The following is a 21,310-nucleotide window of genomic DNA, read 5'->3' on the forward strand; positions in this document are numbered from 1 at the left end:
ATGAAAAAGTAGCAGTTTCCCTCTGGGGTTTCACAGAACCCAAACAGAACAGTCATTTCTGTGAGGGAGAATGGCCATTTATTTCCTCTGTCCTGCTCCCGCTACCCCCTTCTCAATTTGCTCCATCTCAGTGAAACTACACGATTGGCTCACACCCTAGGGATTGAGGCTAGTGTGCATGTAGGGCAGCCTTGGCTTAGGGAAAGCTAGGGTGAACCAGGGCTGCAGCTTGTTTGGGGAGAGCCCATTTGGAGGAGACAGAGAAGGTGGTCTCAGCAAGGTCCAGGCTTGAGGTCGTAAAGGTTAAGAGGTTGAGGTCTCCTGTGGCAACTTGGAGAATGACAGTGAGGCCACAACCCTGTCCTGTTACTGACACATAAGATGTTAGAGCCTCTGATAGCTGTTCCACAAACGAGAAAACAGACTGAAAGCTTAAGTTCTTACCAAAGATCACTTAGATCCAACGCTGTGCTGGGTAACTGGACATTCTGTTCCACTCCTGCATCTTATCCTGCCAGACCCTCCATTTCCCGGGTCTTAAGCCCCTTCCTGTCTTCCAACACCATCCTTAGGAAGCCATCTTGGATTTCCAGTTTGGCAGCCAGAGGTCCTTTCCCAGGTTACTCTTATGTCTGCTCCACAGCTTTGTCTCCTGTACACCAGGAACTGGCCAATTGCATCACAGAACTTGATTGAATCAAAGCAAGGGGCAGTTCTTGGCCATGGTGGGTGTGCCTTGGCCAGCTCTGGGGGAGTTCTAGAGTGGTTCTGATCTCAAAGGTTCTGATCTAGAAAGTTCCTGCTCTTCCTTTATACCAAGAGGGGACCATTCCCTGTTCCTGAGGAAGAACTGTCTTCACAGCTGCCTAGCCTGATCCCCAGTTTGGAGTCTGAGAGCCTAGACTGAGGCACCTGGCAGCCCCAGGTGGGATCCCCGAGGAGGCAGAGAGTAGTGGACAACTTCTCTTGACTCTTGGGTTGGATTTCTCATCTGCTTTTCTTCTCCCTGCCCTCCTTCCTCTGCTCCTCTCTTTTGAAGGCCTGCCTCTGTCACATGAGGACCACATCTCACAGTATGCACAAGGCTCCCCCAAGCCTCCAGAATCTGCCCTGCAATACATCCAAGGAACACTTGCTGTGAGGGAGCAGGGATTTTCCAATCTCTTTCATTTGGGTCACTGACTATTAGTGGTCAAGTTTGGCATCTCTGGTCTTCAAGTACAAAGGCCACCAGGAGAAGCAGGTGGGACTAGGACTGCCCTCTGGGTTTGCCTCTTATTTGCTGTGTCTTCAGCTAACATTGAGCCACTAGAAGACTCAGTATTTAATTAAGTAAAAGCTAGCAATCATGCCTACGTCAGACAACCATGCTGAGAACTAAATGAGAAAACACACAGTATTCAGCACACAGGAGCGTGGTAGTCAGCAACATACCCAACAGACCCTGACAGTTACCTCTATGAGTGCTAGGCTACAGTTTGAGAAGCACAGAGAGAACCTTGACCACTCAGTGCTCATTCCTCCAAGGGTAACAGGATGATTATACAGAACTTGGCCTCTGGGGTCTTTCCTTAGGGTCTGCCTTTTCCCTTTGTCATCTAATCTATATGTGGTTTATAGACAAGCACTATATGGAGCAGACTGAAAGAGATATGATGGCAGTCACAGTGACAAGCTTTCGTTTCCATGACTGTCAGTACCAGCAAGAGTTTCTCCATATGAACTTGAATTTGTCAACTGTTTAGGAGAATGTGAACTTTTATGTCCACTTGTGATGCTTGTGTGAAATGTCTTGCCTTGGTGGTCGGCTGTTCCATCCATTTCTACTCCTTCAGACTTCGAGAAGAGATTGAGAGTCAATGATACTGATGATGGTGGTGTCGTTGTATATCAGGGTGGAGGCTCGTCGATAGAGCACTTGCCTAATGTGCACAAAGCCCTTGGTTCGTCCTTAGCACCCATCCCAAGTTATAGTAGCTGATTGAGCGAGTGCTGGCTGTGCACTGCGTGTATTATCTCGCTCTCTTTAATTACACAACAACCCTGCCAGGAAGGTTAGTTTTTGTACACTATAAGATGGTGTATGAAGCCAAGAGGGCAAGGCTAGGCTGGGTATGACTGAGTGACTGAGGTGGAGTGGGTAGACAAGGGGACATGGAACCCAGGGGTAGGAGAAAGCTAGAAGGATGAAGCATGCCTAAGCGAAGGGTCTGTGATAACTCATCCACCAATAAGGGAACAGACACATGCAGACACAGTGTTCAAGATGAGTGGAGGCCCAATACCAAGCAAAATGGTGACTCTAGGCTGGGAATCCCAGATCGTGGGTCTGTGGAAAGAGGGTCAGAATCACAAGTTTGAGACCAGCCTGGTTTATGTAGTGCATTCCATTCAAGCCTGGGTTACAGGGTGATAGCCTCTCTCAAATATACTCTCCCAGGGCACAGGATCAAATTCTAGGTTTCATCCACCTGTGCCACAACACAAATATTTGGTCTGTGAACTTAGAAAAAGAGGGGTGGGTCTTGAAAAGCCTGAGAGGGTGCTGACAGCTTCTCTCTGGATCCCACCAATGAGATGCCTTCCCACCAAGGTGTGGGCTCTTTGTTTCTTCCAGTAGTGAGAGAGAAAAGTGGGGTGCTGTGGAGGGAATTGGGGGTGTGTATGGCCTGTGACTTTCCCATCTGTATAAACACAACCGTGTTTCTTCCCCACCAGAAAGTTTCTCTGGCAACTATGTGTGTGTGTGTGTGTGTGTGTGTGTGTGTGTGTGTGTGTGCAGAAGTGAAAAAAAAAGACATGTTCTTTGGCAAAGATCCACTTGAATGGAGTTCTTTAAAAATAATTCTTTATTTCTCAGTTATAAAAAGCATCATGGGGGGCAAAATTTGGAAGTTACAGAGAGCATGTAAGAACATAGAGCTTGCTTCACAATCCCCAAGGAAAGACCTCACCGCGGCCTTTGCCAGTCATGGTTGTCCTATTTGCTTTTTTATGGGGTCATGCTGGATTCTTTTTGGGTTATATTAGACATTATTTCTTAACCTGTTGGTCTGTGTTCCTTACGTTACTTTTTCCTTTTTACCATACAGTATTATGGTTTTCTACCCAGAAAACGGCTACAAATTATTCCACTGTGTCATGGTCACAGCCCTCCCCCAGTGTGGGTACAGGGACTACCGACTGTTTTTAAGGCTGAGATAAGTGACCCCTGTCCTCAGTGCAGACACGCTGAAGACACAGCATGGCCTGTGTTAAGACTTTGATAGATCTCATAACATTACAGAAGGCTGCCGGTTTAATGTTTCTCCTTCCCCCGGAACTGCAGCAGAATTCCTGTCACTATTCCCGCGCCAGGATTAAATCATTTCATTGACAAAATCTGGCAGTGATCTTTTAACTCATTTTCCCTTTCCCTTCTGTACTGTTTGGAATTTGAAAGCTCCTTGGGCTCGCTCAAGATCACACATTGATTCCCGTTCTGACCATCTTGTTTGTTAGTGGATCGACCTTTTAAAGGGGCTTTGCCTTTTTTCCCTTGGGGAATTATTAAAACCCCAGTGGAGCAGTTGTGGTTTTGCTAGTTCCTGGTGGAGGCTTGTACCCACTGGGCCTTGTGTGGGTGTGGTGGTTTAGGCACACCTATCTAGTGAGGAGCAAAGTCATGGAGTCCAATGTGGCTTCTCGACTCTGATGGGCCAACCTTGGGACAGGAATGCAAATCCAATTACTCACTGCCTGGTTCACGGATTACAAACCTCGATTCTCTCTTAGATAAAATGGGAACTCTTCTTGGGAGGGTTACTAGGTGTTAAATGGGCCACTAGGCGAGGTAATGACGCATCCCCAGATAGTCCCTCTCAGTGTTACACTGGACAGGTTTGAGTTGAGTTCCAACTCCAACCACATCTTCCTCTGTCTTTCTTAGAAGTTTGGGTTTCTTTGTTACTCTCTGCACACAGGTCTCCCTGTCTCTGTCTCTGTTTGTCTCTATGCCCCCGCCCCCCTCCCAGTTCACAGCCACCTATTGTCTTACACAAACTTCGGCTACAGGTTCTTTTCAAAGTGCTTAGTTCTTCCCTGAAAAAATAAGCTTACTGTTTATGCTAATCCATTAAAATTCAGACACCATGAAGGAAGGCTATGCGGGCAGGACCCTGTTCTGTTTGCTGCCCAGGGCAGGTGTTCAACCAAGATTTTTTATGTGAATGGGCTGCTGGTAAACTGGTTTTTAGGATCCTGTGCTTGGGTCTCCTCCTCCTCCTCTTCCTACTTCTCTGTCTTCTTCGATTGACTCAAAGGCACTTTTGCTATACTTATCTATAAGGACACCCTAAAACAATCTGCAGTTAAGAACAGTAACTATTGTGTCTAAGAAAATGAGGGATCAAGTAATGTTATGCTTTAAGAAAGAAAATAGAAGGAATAATTAAAGTTTTGTTTATGCATTTCCATATTAATGAATATTCATAGTCACTATTATTCAAATGGGCAATATTGATTTATAAAACAAGGTCCCTTTGGGGGTTTGAAGGAGCCTGTCTCTTCCTGCCTGGATATCTTGGATGTGTACCGCTGATATTTCATTAATTATGGTGAGATGAAAGGGCGTTGTGTGTATACCAGTGTCTATTATGATGCATGTAATTAAGGCACTTTTTGTTGGGAGCGGAAGAAAATTGGACTTTCCCAAAGAAAAGCAGCTTGCTCCCAAAGTTGCTAACAGATTGCTTCTTAATTGAACTTGGGAGGTGAATTATATGGTGAATTAGAAAAAAAGAACAACTTGGAATTCAGTGAATTGTTCCATAAAGGAAACTGTGGGATTGAATTGCAGATGCTGGTTAGACATTTCAGCCTGGCCTCATGCATCACGGCCACTGACCTCCACTGTATTTCAGAGAGAGTTTGGAAGGCCAAGCACTCTTTTTAAGGCCTGGAGGGCTTTCTTTTCCCAGAGACCAGCTGTAAGCCTGGGTTTCTTATGCAAAGGAGACAGTTTGAATAAACCCCTGTGACTAATGAAATTTACAAGGCTTTGCATATTGTTATACTGAAGAGGCAATTAAACAATGGTCAAATGTATGAGATATGTTTGTTTATGCATGTATATATACCAGTGTATACCTATATGCATGTGTGTGTACTTGTGTACACATATCATGTGTACCTTTTTTTGTCTTGCAGCCAATTCCTTAGGAAGAATTTACTCCTGTACTAGAAATGAATCCAGTTGCCGAAGTATGTTGGCTTGTTTGTTTTGTCTATGTGTGTACGTATACATTGTTCATGTGTGTGCATGTGCATATGGAGGTCAGAGGACAACCTCAGGTGGGATTCCTCAAACACTGAATGCTTTTCCTTCGGAGACAAAGTCTCTCTGACATGCTCAGAGCTTGCCAAGTAGGTTAGGTTGGCTTGTCAGTGAGTTCCAGGGATCTCCCATCTCAGCCCCTTCAATACAGGGGTTAGTTTGTCAGCATGCTTTCTCACATGGGTTCTGGGGTGAAACTCAGGTCCTGCTGCTTGCAAGACAAGTACCTTACTGACTGAGCCTGGTCTAGATCCAGTCTTTCTTCTACAGCACTTACTTCTGTGGTCTCAGCCTGAGCCTCATCTCTCAAGGAACAGTTGCTGTCATTTTAGGGGTTAACACAGCTTCTTCTAGAGTTGTGTGGGTCTAACACCAACGCCACATCTTCAGTTCCTAGTGAGATTATAAGGAAAGGCCTCTGCTGTTAAGAATTACATACGCTTGGCAGTGGTGGAACATGCTAGGGAGGCAGAAGAAGGTGAACTTCTGGGTTTGAGGTCAGCCTGGTCTATAGAGTGAGTTCCAGGACAGTCCAGGCTACACAGAGAAACCTTGTCTGAAAAACAAGCAAGCAAGCAAGCAAACAAACAAAACCCACCAAAACCCAAAATGCCAAGAAAACAAAGAAAAAGTACACGAGGGGCTGGAGTTGGCTCAGTGGTTCCGAACAACTGTTGCTCTCCCTGAAGACCAGGCTCCAATTCCCAGTGCTCACGGGGAAGCTCCCACCTCGGTGACTCCATCTCTAACTCCAGGTCTAGGGGATCCAACACTTTCTTCTGCCTCCATGTATGGTGCAGATTAAATAGATTGCCACCAACACACAGTTTTAAAAAGAATACAGTAGAAGATGAGGCCTCTTCTACAGTTCTGAGTAGCTAACGGTCAACTTTATTTGGCAGGCAGCGGCAGGGCAACAGAATCTCATTATATAGATCAGGCTGCCCTGGGACTCACAATCCTCCTGCCTCAGGCTTTTAACAGCTGGAATTACAAGTGTATGCCTCTTTCCCTGGCTGCTGTGATCAATCTTGATCGAATCTTTAGATCACCTGGGACGCTTTTCAAAGTCCCCATGTCCAGGCATGCTGCAGGTCAATTCGAGCAGAGTTTCTGAGGGTAGGGGTGGGGTTGGGAGGCAGGCCTTAGTATTTTTAAAAAAGATTTCCCAGGTTATTTAAAATTGTGGCCAATGTTGAGGCCCATCATTCAATAGCGACCTCCCTCTCTCTAGTACAGCTGAGAAGTACACCTTTCCACCACAGCGTTAAACCCAGCTGTGTCCAGTGATTGGCACCGTTCTCTGAGACACCATTAAGCTGCCCCCAGTCTTTTGCTCCCTGGCCCATCCATCACCTAGGTAACTGGGCACCTGCCTCATGCTAGGTTCTGAGTATTAGGACTTGGGGTTGGGTGTGTGTGCCCTATCCTTTATGTTACTGAATCTAAAAAGTTACTATGAGGGTTCTGCTGAACACAAAACGATGTCAGACATGTGTAGTGGGAGCTATGAACAGGGTAAGGGACTGAGGAAGCTCAGAGGTCGGCAGACGAGAAGAGCAGAGGTGTCAGCCCACAGTGTCCCCGAGGAAATGAGCCTCCAGCTATAGGCTCGAGACACCAGTAAGATTTAGCCAGGGCCAAGGGGAGGGTATGCTTTAAGAAAATGTTTAAGATGAAAACAGTGAAGCGGTCCATGTCTGTGATTCCAGTAACTTAGGAGGTAGAGGCAGGAGGATTCTGAGTCTAGGGCCAGTCTAGTCAGCATAATAAGGTCCTGTTTCAACAAAAATAAAGGAGGATAATGGGAAGTAGAAATGTACTTCCTACAGCGTAGGGTGACTGTAGAGGCAAGAGACGAGGCAAAGGAGCTTCAGAGGGCTATGTCACTAAAGGTCTCAGCAATGCCCAGAGCAGAACACATCCCAAAGGCATTGGGATGCTTCCGGTCCAGAACATCCTAGGCTTGTCAACTCATGAACTCTAGGTAGATCCCAGGCTGAACCGGAAGCCTGGGCCTGGTGTCCCTCTGAGGTTAAGGTCAGAAGATGGACTGTGCTCTTGTCATTTGTTTGGTTTGGTGGTAGTGTTTTGGTTTTGTCTCTTGAGACGGGAGCTCATGTAGCTTAGACCGGCCTTGAATTTGCCACATGGCCTGGTATGCCTGGTCCTCTGCCTCTGTCTCCCAAGTGCTGGGATGACAGACATGTGCTTCCATTAAGAGTTGGGATTCGTGCTCTTAACTGCCACAGCTCTGTCATTAGTGTCAGGTGTCCTCTCACAGATTGTCTGGACAAGCCTGGGCTCTTTGGAGTTGCCTATACCCCTGAGTGTAGGCAACAGGGCGAATTGTTCTTGTTTTGACAGGGAGCCTGAGAGGAATAAGGACTTTCTGTGACTGACACCATGGTGCCCTTAAGGCAGTTGAGGCACTTGGCTGTGTTCCCTGGTCCTTCCTCTGGGGTGTCCATGAGGCTGGAACCCCCCAAACTGTGCAAGGATGGTGTTCAGCCATCTTTCTTAGCTTGTGGCCAACACTGTGGTCGGCACTTTAACGAACAGGTTCTTTCAGCCATACCTACCTGTTATGTCTGTCCCAAATCCAAAGCTTTCCCCCTGTCCTAGCCCCCAGTATCAGAGCCAAAGAAACCAGAGGACCCTGCCTGACCTCTGCCTGCTGTAGAACCCAGTGACACCTGACTCCTTCATCACAGCCTCAGTCTTTCCCACAGCCTCAGCCTCTACCCCTGACCTAAGTGCCTCCATTAGAGCCCCTTGCTCATCTTGAACCAAGGCTGTGTCCAGACATAACTCACAGATCTTTTTTCCTGCTTCCTTCTGGGAAGCTGAATAGGATGAAACTGGCTGCTGTCTGTCACGGACTCCCACTGCCACAGACACTTATCTCAGCTCTCGTGCCTCCCTCCTGTCCAGTGTCAACAACTCCGGTTATGCAAAAAGTGGACTCAGTTAAATACCTGAATCCAATCTAGGATGCTCAAAGATGAAGTCCAGAGAGTGCCCACCCAGAGGGCCCCACACTAGCTGGTCTTATAGTTGATGGCTGACAGGCTTACTGCCAGTCTCCATCTTTTCCTTCCATTCCTGGCACCCCCAGCTCCCTGCTGCTGGGCATACCTGCTGTTCCTCAGTTTGGGATGCTCTTCGCCAGATATCTATAGACTTTGTCAATCTTCAGAGTTCTGATTTCCCCGCCCCCCCCCCACATGGAATGGCACTCTGGAATCTCCCCTTTTCCCTCATACTCACCAGCAGCCAACTTAAATACTTCACTTTTATTTGTCTCTCCTTTCCCTCCCTCCATCAGAATATAATTTTCTGAAGTCACCTCCCCAGCAGTAGTAACAGAATCTGGCGCATAGCAGGTGTTAGATACATATTTTCTGAATGAACACTTATCTAAACAAACCCATTACCTCATTTGGTCCCCACAGCAGCCCATTTGACAGACCAAAGATGCTAACGCCCAGGTCCTCAGCAGCAGTTGCATAGCCTGTGAGGCGGAGGCTGAGCTGGACTCGGAGCCTGGCGGCGACCCGCCCCTCTCTCTGCAGATGGCACATTCCTGCGCTGAGGAACGACTTCATACCGTCAGGATTTCCCCTGACCTTTAGCCTGAGAGGAAATGATATCGCAACTGGAATACCCAAGGGCCGAGAGCTGGCAGTGCAGACCCCAGCAGCTGCAGGAGCCTTGTGAGCGCATTCCTCGCTGGCCAGCCAGGCAGGATGCAGGGAGTCTCCTGTCCCTGCCTGGTGTTGGGGGTCCTTTCTCTACAGGAGGCCAGGGCAGCTGCAGGCCTCGCCTGAGTCATAGTGGTGAGGCAGCCTGCCACTCAGGAGCTGGTGAATGGCCACATGCTGCCTCTACTGGTGTGAACTTGGACACAGGCTGCCCATTGGACAGTGCGGTGCCAAATGTAAAGCCTTCCGCAGACACTGGTGGCTCAGGGTAGGTCTTGGGTCTTTGACCAGGAGACCATGTTCTGAGCCAGGCCACTCTGGGCTCATAGCACTCACCTCAGCCTTGGCTTCACCAGGATGGGGTTGTACCCTACCTAGCTCAGAATGTTCTAAATGGGGGCAGGGGGAATATGGAAGGTTGCTTCATAAGTTTCAGGTTTCTCAACCAACGCAAATAAACACCTTCTTGTTTGTGAATAATTTCTTCTTTGGAGGCTTTGATACGGTTTCACTGTCACTGTACCAGCAGTGACCCTGTCTGTGGCAGGAAACCCTGTCTACCTTGTCTGTGGCTGAATTTGTGGTCCTGGGAATGGACTCAGCACACAGTAGGACAACTAGTCCGTGGATATTGACATTGTCTGAGTGAGGGAAATGCTGACAGTGTGTCTACACATGGCTGCCCCCCACACATTTGATCCTTGCTGCCCTTGCTGTACTGTGTCTGCAGAGTTCTCGTTTATAGAGAAAGCTCGGCGGTTTTCTAAATACGATCCTTTATGTATTGGGAAAATAGAACAGAAAGAGAAAGCTCAGGACAGCAGTACCGCAGGGATGGAGCTCCATCGGAAGCTCTGCGGCCATGCTGGACACCACTTGCATGGACCTGACCCCAGAACTTCTTTGTGCATCTGTTCTGTCTTCTCTAGGTGGATAAGGAGCAGACTCTCCCCACCCCCAACTCTATTAATTTCATTATGAGCATCCTTGACTGACCAAAGATGATGGTGGTTTTGCTAGTTTATGAGTGGTTGTTAAAATAAAAAAGGCATCTATTGACCCAATAAACATTAGTTGACCAAATTCTTGCTGCTCTGGTGGTCACCCAATGGCCAGGTTTGCTCCCTTGATGCTACTGAAAGGCCTGTCTTTACCTCTTTTTCTTGTCCTCTTTCAGGCGGCTTTGAGGAGACATCTGCAAGGTGGCCAAACGGTACAGCCTCTAATACCAGCATCCAGACACCAAGAAAGGGTAATGTCTGTGAGGCCACACCAGGCCTCTGAGGACCTTTTGTTTTTGTTTTTGTTTTTTCTTTCATATTGTAGCAAATTTTGACAAATTTCCTAAACCCTTTAGCCATTTCAAAGTATAGTGTCTAGAGGTGCTAGGTGCATGGACAGTGCGGCAAGACCTTCTTCATCTTGTTCATGCGTTTATCATCACTCCCAAAGGAGACCCTGCATCCATTGATTGGTATCACCACACCCCAGATTGCAGCTTTGGGTATCTTTCCTGAAACCTGGAACCTCCTTTGTCCGTAGCTGGGCTGGGCCTGAACTCAGACAGCAGTGAGCACAGGGAAGCGTTTCCTTTAGTGGAATACCGGGTAGGGGGTGGGGGGACTTGCTGTGTGGGGGAAATTGGGTAAGGAAAGCTGTCTTGCTTCATGCAGGGAGCAGGAAAGTTGTCCTGCTGGGATGGGGGATATGGGAAGTCAGTGTTTATTGGTTGGAGACTGATAGAAAATTCTGTCCTCAGGGTTTGGCTTTTCTCTCTGGTTACTTGGTTTGTGAGTTGAAGGCCTGGGAAGAGAGATGACAAGACTTATGTGTTTCAGAGAAAAGGAGGGTCCATAAGCAAGGAAGGACATTAGGTCTGGGTTATAGTGGTGGTTGGCTACTGTAGACTAGAGTATCCCAGGGAGGGATATGGGAGAGAGGTGGCCGCTTGTGGCCCGTCTAGAGCCTTCCTAGAAGTAGCCCCATGGCCTCTCTACATTAGAGGCCCAAGGGCCAGCAGTCCTATGAGCTTCTGGTGGTGTCTCGACATATGTTAATCATGAAAAAGCATTTCCTATTCAGGGCAGTGCTAGAGTTAACCAGAAAGCAAAGGAGTAAGTTTTTAAATGCTAGAATCCTGTGTTTTAAGAATGCCTTTGTAGGGATGAAATAGAAATCATTACTTGTTATAGTTTATAATGTTGCTTCAATATTATTTTCTCATACATATGGGAATATGTAAAATTTCATATACGTTCACACAAATGTACAAACAGCTTGATACCATCATAGGCTCTTCTTCAGTGTGGCCCTGTCTTCCTTATTTTGGCCGTCACCCCCCCCCCCCAGCCCTACAATCACCTTTATCTTCTCATGTCATATCTATAACATTTCTCCACTTCCCTACATGTGTTTTTCTGCATGCATTTGTGTTGGCAAATGAGGACATGTACATATATAAGCATGCACATCAACATGTATGCATACACAGGTTTTGTTATGTTTCTTAATGCAGGATTGCCTTTTGTACACATTTCAGGGCACCGTGCTTTTTTTCTGTCGGCATCTTGCAGAAAACTCTTCTGAAGTAGCTGTGATTAATTTATTCCTACAAAAAGTTGCAATTCTTCGTATATTCAATTCTCAGTTGCGTTCTTAGTATAGACCAATAGTTTACCCAGTTGTTCCCTGGTTGTTAGCATTCATTCTCCCTCCAGCTCTCGCCAAGAATCATGCCTGCAATGAACATCCTCGAACACACACTCTCACTTACATAGTATGCCTTTTAAAGACTTGCTTTTAATTTTAACTATGCGTATTTGTGTGTGTGTGTGTGTGTGTGTCTGTGGGTATGTATCTCTGGGTAGGCGCCCGTGGAGAGCAGGAGAGATCACTGTGTCCCCTGGAGCTGAGAAGAGGGATAACAAGACATGGGGAACTATGTATCTCAGAGTAGGAGAGGGTCCATGTGGCAAGGAAAGACAGCAGACCTGAGGTAGGGATGAGAGGTCATGTAGACTAGAGTTGTGGACAATTGTAAGCAACCTGACCTGACCTGGGTGTGAGGAACCAAACTTGCGTTCATTGCAAGAGCAGCGTTCTTAACCACTGAACCATCCAGTCCCACTTAGCATTTTTAAAACAGATGTTGCAATACCGAGTGTCTGCAGGAATAACAATCCATGTTTCCATAGTAACAAGGGTTATCCCTTTCCCCAGAGCCTCACTAGTACCAGGTATTTTTAACCAATAAGCAATAGCTTGTTATTACTTAGTTTGTGTTCCTTTATGGCTGCCAGGGGCTGTGAGCATCTTTCCTTGTGTTTGCTAATGATCCGGGTGTGCACAATGGCATTCACCTCTTTGTATCCTTTGCTTATTTCCCTATTGGGGTGCTGATCCCCTTCTTCAAGTTGCCTTATTTTACAGAGCAACAGTTTCTTCCCCTCCCAGACCCTGCTATTTGAGGAGCCTGCATTTGTTTTCAGCTACACATCTTGTAGCTAGGACCACAAGCAGGCAGGTCCTTTAGAATCTTCTCCTTTCTTTCTTTTTATCCTGGAGCTGTAGTTCAGTTGTATTTGAAGTATTTTTATAGCATTCATGGAGCCCTGGGTTTGGTTCCCAGCACCATGTAAACCAGGTGTCAAAGTGCAGACCTGTAATCCCCATACCAGGCACGTAGAGCCAAGAGGATCAGAAGTTCAAGGTCGTCTTCAGCTAAGCAGTAGGTCTGAGGCTGGTCTGAACTACACAAGGCCCTGCCTCAAAAAAATCAAAACAGACAAAAACATGTACTTTTCTTCTTTTGTTTGACAGTTAATAACAATATCTTTACTAATTCTTTGAAAACCTTATATAATGCCTTTTGATCACTTCTTCCTCTTTCCCCCAACTCCTCCTAGATCCACACCTCTCCCTATACCACCCAACCAACTTCATGTTCTCTCTCTCTCTCTCTCTCCCCTTTCCCCCCCTCCTCCCTCTGTCCCTCAGACCTATTGAGTTCAGTGTGTTGCCCAATTATTTTTGGGTGTGGGGCTTGTCCTGGATCATGGTTCACCCTGGTTCACCCTTAAAGAAAACAGACTCCCTCCCAGCAGCTATCAAATGCCAGTAGTCTCCCGGCTGGGAGTGGGACTCCGCTCCGCCCCACATCCTGGGTTTTTGTCTGGTCTGAGCTCATGCAGCTCTCATGAGTGCTGTCGCAATCACTGTGAGTTCGTATATGCCTCTGCCCTGTTGTCTCTGGAAGACACTGTTCTCTTACACTAATCCATCTGCTCAGGCTCCTAAAACCCTTCTGCTCCCTCTTCCACAATATTCCCCGAGCCTTGGGGTAGGGAGTTGGGGAGAAGAGGGCGCTATGGATATATCCCATTGGGGACTGAGTACTCGGAAGTCTTTTATTCTCTGCCCACTGAGCAGCTGTGGGTCTCTGTGTCAACTGCCATCTACTGGAAGAGTTTCTCTGATTCAGCTTGAGAGATCCGACTAATCTTTGAATACAGTAATAAATAACTCTTCGGGACTTAACTGCCTTAAAGCAGAATACTGTTAGTAGATTCTTCCCTAGGACATATTTTCTATCTAACAACAGGTCTTTGGTCCCAATAACAATGCCTGGTATGGGTTACTAGTCATGGAGTTGGTCTTACATCCAACCAGACAGTGGTTGGTTACTCCTATAATATTCATGCCACTGTTGGATTAGTGGGCCTATTTGTGACAGTAATTATTGTAGCTAACAAGGTTCAGATCTGTCTAGGAAACACTATGGATTGTTTTTCTCCACTGGTAGCATGCACAGCACCTTACAGCACCATGAAAGCTGGCCTAGGAGGATGAGGTTTTCAGATCAGCACCTGCTTGATTTATCCATGGTTTTTGATGTCAGTATATGGCGCCTCGAGCTTCCCAGGCTTTAGGTGAATACAGGGGCTCTTCATTTGGCTGCACACAAGCAATGTAGTAAAGATGTACCACAGTGTGTAGAGAAGCAGCTGGAGAGAGTTGTCACGGCACCGGAATGGCATAGGTGCCATGTTGAATTTTCTCTTCTTTGTTTATGTGATTTCCCGCTGTGGAAAAACCATCCTTGAACTTGACTTCAGACAGTGACATTTCATGATTCATGAGGCTCACTCAGTGCTGTGGCTCTTCCTCTAATGTCAGCAAGGCTCACCCACTTGACTGAGTTCTAGCTTGGGCTAGATGGTTCAGAACAGCTTAGCTGCTCTCTCCTTTTCAATGATCCAAATATGCAGCGAGGTGGCTGGTTAATCGAAAGGCAGAAAGCACAGGGCCTGGATCGAAACCCTAATAATATTACTTCGGCTACATTTAATAAAGCCAAAGGTCAGAGTTCAAGGAGAGAGAGAGGTGGATTCCACTGAACGTTAGCATCGGTGTAAGTCACAGAGACCGGGGAACTTGCTGGTCCACATAGGACTATCATTCCTCATGTGTCCATCAGGAATAGATAATGTCTGGGTACTTGTATTCACTAGTTTGCAGGGCATAAAAAAACCACCCAACCAAATAGTCGAGGAGAATTAGAAGCATGTGGGTTTGAATCCCAGCTCAGCCTTTTAGTAGCTCTGCCACTGGTTACTTTCTCTCTTTATTTGAAGCCTGGAGAGAATTAAAAATTTTCACATAAGGAGCAAACATTAAGCATGCTGGAGTGCAGCTCAGCCTCCCAGTTTGCTGTTTTGTTTGAGAGACGAGTTCTCAAAGTATAGTTTAGACTGACCCTGACCTCAAGATCTTCCTGCTTCTGCCTCCCCAAGTGCTGGGATCACAAGGGCACACCACTGGGTCCAGCATCCCTCCACTTTTCTCTTCCCAACTTCCCTTCTAGGACTGATATTAGCAGCACTAAGACTACATCACCTACCCCTGGGCTGAGAGTCCACAGCTGTTCCGCAGCTGCACAGAGGACAGGAAGGAATAAGCCTCCTGCAGCCCATTAAAATTCTGCCTCTAGTTGGGCTGCACATGGAATCGGCTTTGTAGCAGATGTTGGAGTTTTAAAAGCAGGATGAAGATAACACTTTCCCCTTTCCTCCCACACCTCTGAAGCCTGCTAGACCCACAGAGATGCCCCTTGAATGACTCTGGCTCGTCTGGAGAGGTCAGTAAACGTAGACACTAAATTCTTCTCTCTACTCTACACCACAGCCACAGACAAGCAGGTCTTTAATCCAGGGGAGGAGCGAGACCCCCAAGACGAAGTCAAGGCTATTCCAGTCTGTCCCTTCCATCTTCCCATTCCAACCCTCTAGGACACTGTTGGATGCCTGCCTGGGGGCACATCTTGTTTTTATTTGAACTGAAGATATGAAACACCAACCTTAGATTTCTCTTTATTTGCAGCCTGTCTGTTTCCCACAATCCAGAATGAGACAGACTGAACAGAAAAGGGGATTTGAGGGAGTTCTGGGTTAGTTTTAGCAGAGGTTGGTTTCCTGACACTATGTAGCTCTCTCCCTTCAGTCCTGAAAGTGGGCTTTTGTGCCTTCAGCCTTGGGCTGGATTCTAGACTTCTCACTCAACATTCCCATGAGGTCTTGATCAGAGCAGCCCCTTCCTGGGAGCTCAGCATACACTTGGGTCTGTAATGCTATTAGTAAGGGGGTGTGTAACTGCCTCAAGGGTGCACCTTGGCTAGCTAAGTAGAGTCCAAAATCTAGAACCACATTTATAAAAGAACGAGGTCCTTATCCTTTGTGGGCCAAACTGTAAAGCCTTTGTTCCAAAGGGAAGAGTGGGAGATGTTTGTAACCCAAAACAAGGATCCCACAGACAGTTGCAAAATGCCACCCATACTCGGTGACGCTCCCTGAGTGTCATTGTCTGTATGTCCAGGTATAACTCCAGAGCCCGACTAACTTCAGGCTCTGTCCTAACTTGTTCCACTGCAGGCAGTTCCCGAAGCTCTTGCACAGCCTTTCCTAACCACTAGTGATTGACAGTCTCTGCTTGGTTCCATGCTTGTCCCACAGATATGCTCCAGGAAGTCGCCAGGCTCTGGGGAAGAGTTTGTGCATAACCACATGGACAGTAAATGGCTGTAACTATTCTGAGCATTTATCTTAAGTTCACTGCCCCTAAAGCTCTTAGTCTCAGCCCCTCAGCTTTATCAGTGATTCCCAAACTCTACTGAGTTTTGGCCTCAATAGGGGCTTTAAAAACTGCAGGTGCCTGGATTCCAGGCCTTTTGGGTCACAATTTCAGTGCAAGGGAGATAGCTGCAGTTTTTAACAGCCTTCCCAGTGCGTTTAGGGTGCACCCACCCAGCTTTGAGAACCATTGCATAGGATAATTTGCAGCTCCCTTTTGAGCAAGGAACTGCTCTTGGGTGTTTTGGAAATGGTCATTAAGATGTGACTCTGGCCACTGCCTGCTGGGGTAAGAGTTTTGCAGATATCTGAGCATTCATGGTGCTTACTTCTGGTGTCTGAGTTACCATTTACCTAAAGTAAAACTTAAAGCTCTTTGCTTGAGCAGTTTGGTCAGTTATAGTTCTGTTTATGACATGGCTGTGCCTTCAGCTGAAAACAAAATATTGAGTAGCAATGCCCAGTTCACTTTCAGAGAAGACATGTTGCTCCCAGAGCCAGGGAATTTAAATGGCCTGTATCCCCACCACCACCCTATTCCACCCCCAGCGTGTTAAATCCTTTCAGATGCCCCCAAGCTCCTCCTGAAATGCAGAGCTCTTGGCCGTAATAAATAATTACATCCTTCTATTTGGACTCTGGTTCCAGATAGTAGTAATCCAAGAAAATCCAATAATGACAGTTGCATTAAGACCCCTCTTCCAGGCTAAGCAGAACATCTGTTTAGACATATTTTTAATCGGCAAATGCTTCCTGTGTTGAGTCCTCGGCAAATTAAATTTCTCACTGGACCGAAGGGGAAGCTGTCATTCAATAAGCCATCTCTGGAAATTACACCCCAGTCTGTTTCCAGGTGCACTTAAGACTTTCCCATGCTGACTTGGCCACATAAAACCAGCCCTTACAATGCTAGGTCACGTGTCCATATAGCACAGCTTCTCTAGGCAACATGGAATGTCTCAGTGCTTGTCCCTTGAATGGAGAAGTTTTTTTTTTTTTTTTTTTTTTTTTTTTTTTTTGCCCATTCTCCAAAGGAGAATTGGCAGCGGAGGAAAATTAAGAGACTTGTTGAAAACCATATGGGATATGAATAACAAACTTCCACTTGCTACATTTCTGCCTATGATTACTTAAGACAGGATGAGTCTCAGGATGTGAACATTAAGGGCTTTGCTGCTGCCAACCTTTTGGAGAAGTTTCCGCCACAGAGATGTTTGGACCATTGGGCTGTTTATTTTTAGAATAGCTTGTCTGTTTGTAAGTTCATTCATTTAAATTACAAAAATACCGAATGCTGCCACCCTCTAGGCACTGTGCAGGCACCAAGAATAGAACCATCAATGAAGACGCCTGCTCTCATGGGGCTTTCGGTCAGCTAGACCATTTGAAATCTTGAAACAATGAATTCTACGGCTGGATAGCAAGATAGAATATGCACAGGGGCTGTGTAAACGGGCCGGATAAACTATGTGAAGTGAAGCAGGGTTCTAATAACAGACATTGGGTGGGAAGAGGTGCCCCACTCTCCAGTGGGATGTAGCCGGGTAGAAGATGGTCTACTTTCACCACATCCAGATCTTCCCATTTTTAAAACAAACTAGATCCCAGGTATAGTGACACACGCCTATAATCCCACCACTGAGGAGGCAGAGGCAGGAGGGCCTGCCACGAGATCAAGGAAAGCTTGGGCTTAGAGAGAGGCCCTGTCTTTAAAAAATTGTTATGTGAAATCTGGATTTTTCAAGAGTTGGCTTCCAAAGTGAGATTTTGTTTTTTTACAACACAGTATGTGCCAAAAGTGTCCAGGCCAAATAAAACACATCTGTGGGTTGGGATGATCCCAAGACCGCAAGTGTATGACTTCTGTTCTAGAAATTTAAGCAGTAAAAGAGTTTCAACCTTAAAAATGTATTCTATAGCAACTTTTTGGGTGCAGAAATAGGGCCAGGGAGCTTCTAGGAAGCCATATGCAAACCCGTGTGTGCCACACTTCATCCACTATGGATAGAGTTCAAAGAGAAGTTGTGTGAGAGGGCTAATGAGAAGAGACCAGAGTTTTTCCCAGGCTTCAGATGGTAGAGAGACTATTCAGGCACAATGAAACCGGACTAGGATTTAGAGGTCAGAGCCACTGTACTACCACCAATGGGATGCCAATCTAGGCATGGGAGATGTGCCTTCATGCCATGTGAGGCAGGATGCGGTTGATAGGCTCCTGCATGAAACAGAAGCCCTCAAAGGGCTCAGAGAATAGAATGCAACCTTGCTGTATGTAACAGGCTCCAACGGGACCAGGAATATCTTCTGCAAGAGTCTCAGTCACAGAGCCTGGTCCTCATGCAGGTGTGAATCTTCAGTCTTCCTGTATAGGAAATCCACAATTTAGAAACTGATGTGAAAAGCTCACCTGAGACCCATAGAATCTCAAGAGTCCTGAGAAAAATACAAAGGATCCACAACATATAGCACTCCTAGAAGTACCTGGAAACCTGTTTACATATGGCCAACACTAAGTGGACTCAGTAAGATTTTTAATGTATTTGTAAGTCAGCAATAATTCTAGGGAAAGCATTCATGCATGTGGGACACATGGACTTGGAGGGAAGAAGGGAGGAGCAGAAACCATTTAAATCTAGTAATCATGTATTAAATTCCCAGAAAATTTTAAATTAAAAAAAAAAGGCTAAGCTAGAAAGTGTCCTAAAACACCAGAAACACAGGAAGTTAATCAATGAAGGAAAAGTCAGAAGACAACAAATTAGAGAACTCACTCCAATAATATGGCACTCGGAAGGAATTTTAATAAGCGTGACTAAAATAAGGAAGAAGCCAGAGGAAGAATTTAAAACAGAGGGAGAAAAAGAATATTGTTACAAAGAAGATGTGTTCGAAGGTCTTCTAGCTAGGTCTTGAGTAGATGGTAGCTGCATCAGTGAAGCAGCTGTAAGATAAATGGTGTAGTGAACACAGCTGAAGAGAGAATAAGTGAAGTAGAAAGCAGTTCCTGGGAAATCATGCAAGTTTGAGCACTCAGATGTAATTGAGGGCTTTCCTACCTGCTCCCGAGTTCCCAAAATAACAACTCTGAGACTTGTTATATGTGAATAATTGCCTAGGTCATCAGCTTGAGTCTGTTCCTGACTAGCTGGTAACTTAATTAACCTGTTTATTCTAAGTCCTGACTTATGGCCAGTGACCTCTGATCAGGTTCATTCAATTGTCTGCATCAGCATTTGGGGTGAATCTCCTCTCTGACTCTATCCCAGAATCCTCTTCCCCTGCTAGAACTCCCACCTCCTATTTCCTGCCTAAGCTAATAGGCCAACAGATTTTTTTTATTGATAGCTGATGCTTCCCTACACTACATAAAAGATTCTGTCTACACCCAAAGAAAGACACAAAATATGAAGACACCAAAAAGAAGAAGCAGAAGAAGAAGAAGAAGAAGAAGCAGAAGAAGAAGAAGAAGAAGAAGAAGAAGAAGAAGAAGAAGAAGAAGAAGAAGAAGAAGAAGAAGAAGAAGAAAAAAAAGAAGAAGAGGAAGAAGAAGAAGAAGAAGAAGAAGAAGAAGAAGAAGAAGAAGAAGAAGAAGAAGAAGAAGAAGAAGAAGAAGAAGAAGGAAGAAGATGAAAATGGAGGTTTGCATGGTCATGTCTAATCCTATTGATTAATAGGAATTCTAGAATGTTAGAGAGTATTTACAGATGAAGACTGAGGTGTTCTATTGTTCTATAATTTTGGGAAGGAAGTGAGAATATCCAGGAAGGGAAGGTCATTGGTTGAGGTGCCTCATTAGCATGGAGAGGTGTTCCGGGTGCTAGTTGCCTGTGACCACCTGATTGGGAGTCTTTTGATTGTGTGCCCTAGTCAGGCATGGAAACGGGGAGTTAGTTCTACTCCTACAGGTCTCAGGTTCTGAGATCTCCAGGGTTTAAGCATGCTCCACCTCACCAGTCCCATGCTTGTTCCTCTGATGGCACAGCCCATGTGCTCTACATGGAGTTGTTCTAAGCATCTCATTTCTCAGAATAAAACTTGGGACTCTGGTTTTCTTTAGACCATTCTTCTAGTCCACTAATTCTTTATTCATCATTCATCTCTGTATGATTAAAAAAATGAAAACCAATGTTAATGGACAGGAGGGGGAGGGAGGAAGAGCGAGAGAAGGGGGTGTTAAGGGAAGTAATCTACTTTTAATCCAATTAAAAGACAGAAAGAAAGACAAAAAGGAAAACCCAAGTGAGAGGCAGAGAGCCCCTTAGGCAGATTATTGACATGAAAAGAGATGGACACTTGGCATTGTGAGGAGATGTACCCAAAGCCCACTTAAACTTACACGTGACAGTCATCAATGAACCAGAATGGCACTGGGCTGGAGAGACATCTCAGTAGTCAAGAGTACTTCCTGCTTTCCCAGGGGACCCTCCAGTTCCTAACACCCATGTCAGGTGGCTCATAACTGCTTGTAAATGCATGTCAGGAGAGCTAATGTCCTCTCTATCTGGTCTCTGTTGGTACTCACATGTACATCTGGTATACACTCTTTTGCTTACATATACATAAATAAAAATAAACCTCAAAAATATGGGGCCAGAGAGATGGCATGTCCCTCTTGATCTGAAAGTCTGAATTCCATTCCTGGCACCCATGTGGTGGGAAGAAAGCAACTCCAGCAAGCTGTCCTCTGACCTTCACTCACAGGCCAAGCATGCATCCCCAAAACACACATGTACACCACAGAATAGACAAATAAACATAATAGAAGAAAATTTAATAATAAAAATATTCTTCTATTTTAGCTTGCTGATATACTAATATACATACATAGCTAAATGTTAAACAAGCCTTATAATCCAAATCCGGTCTTACTTGGTTATGTGTATAATTCTTTCTCTCTTCTGATGAGGACATGACATGGTATAGTTGCTCTGGGAAACAACCCTGTAGTTCCTAAAAAGGTTAAACAGCACCATGTGACCTGGCATTCCACACCCAGCACATGCTCGGCAGAGTGGAAATCCTAGGACTGCTGAACATGAGTGTTCACAGTAGTATAATTTATAACAACCCTGAAGCTGGGATGACTCCGGTGTTTAACCAGGGAATAGGAAACTAAATGTGGTCTGCCCCTACTGTAGACTATTGTAGACTATTACTGAGCCACAGAA

The 21,310-nt window shown here is 45.8% G+C and overlaps 1 protein-coding gene across 1 annotated transcript in view; it reads left to right on the forward strand.

Moving 5' to 3' along the window:
- The window catches only part of TLL2 (tolloid like 2), a gene marked incomplete at both ends in the record, with an annotated part of 112,031 nt that overhangs the window by 36,795 nt on the left and 53,926 nt on the right, over positions 1-21,310 (forward strand). Inside the window, one exon of the mRNA XM_080910729.1 lies at positions 10,196-10,270. Coding sequence (XP_080766855.1) covers positions 10,196-10,270 — 75 coding nt within the window. The remainder of the gene's footprint in view (positions 1-10,195; positions 10,271-21,310) is intronic.

This window comes from Micromys minutus, assembly GCF_963924665.1.
Source record: "Micromys minutus genome assembly, chromosome: 2".
Lineage (NCBI taxonomy): Eukaryota > Metazoa > Chordata > Mammalia > Rodentia > Muridae > Micromys > Micromys minutus.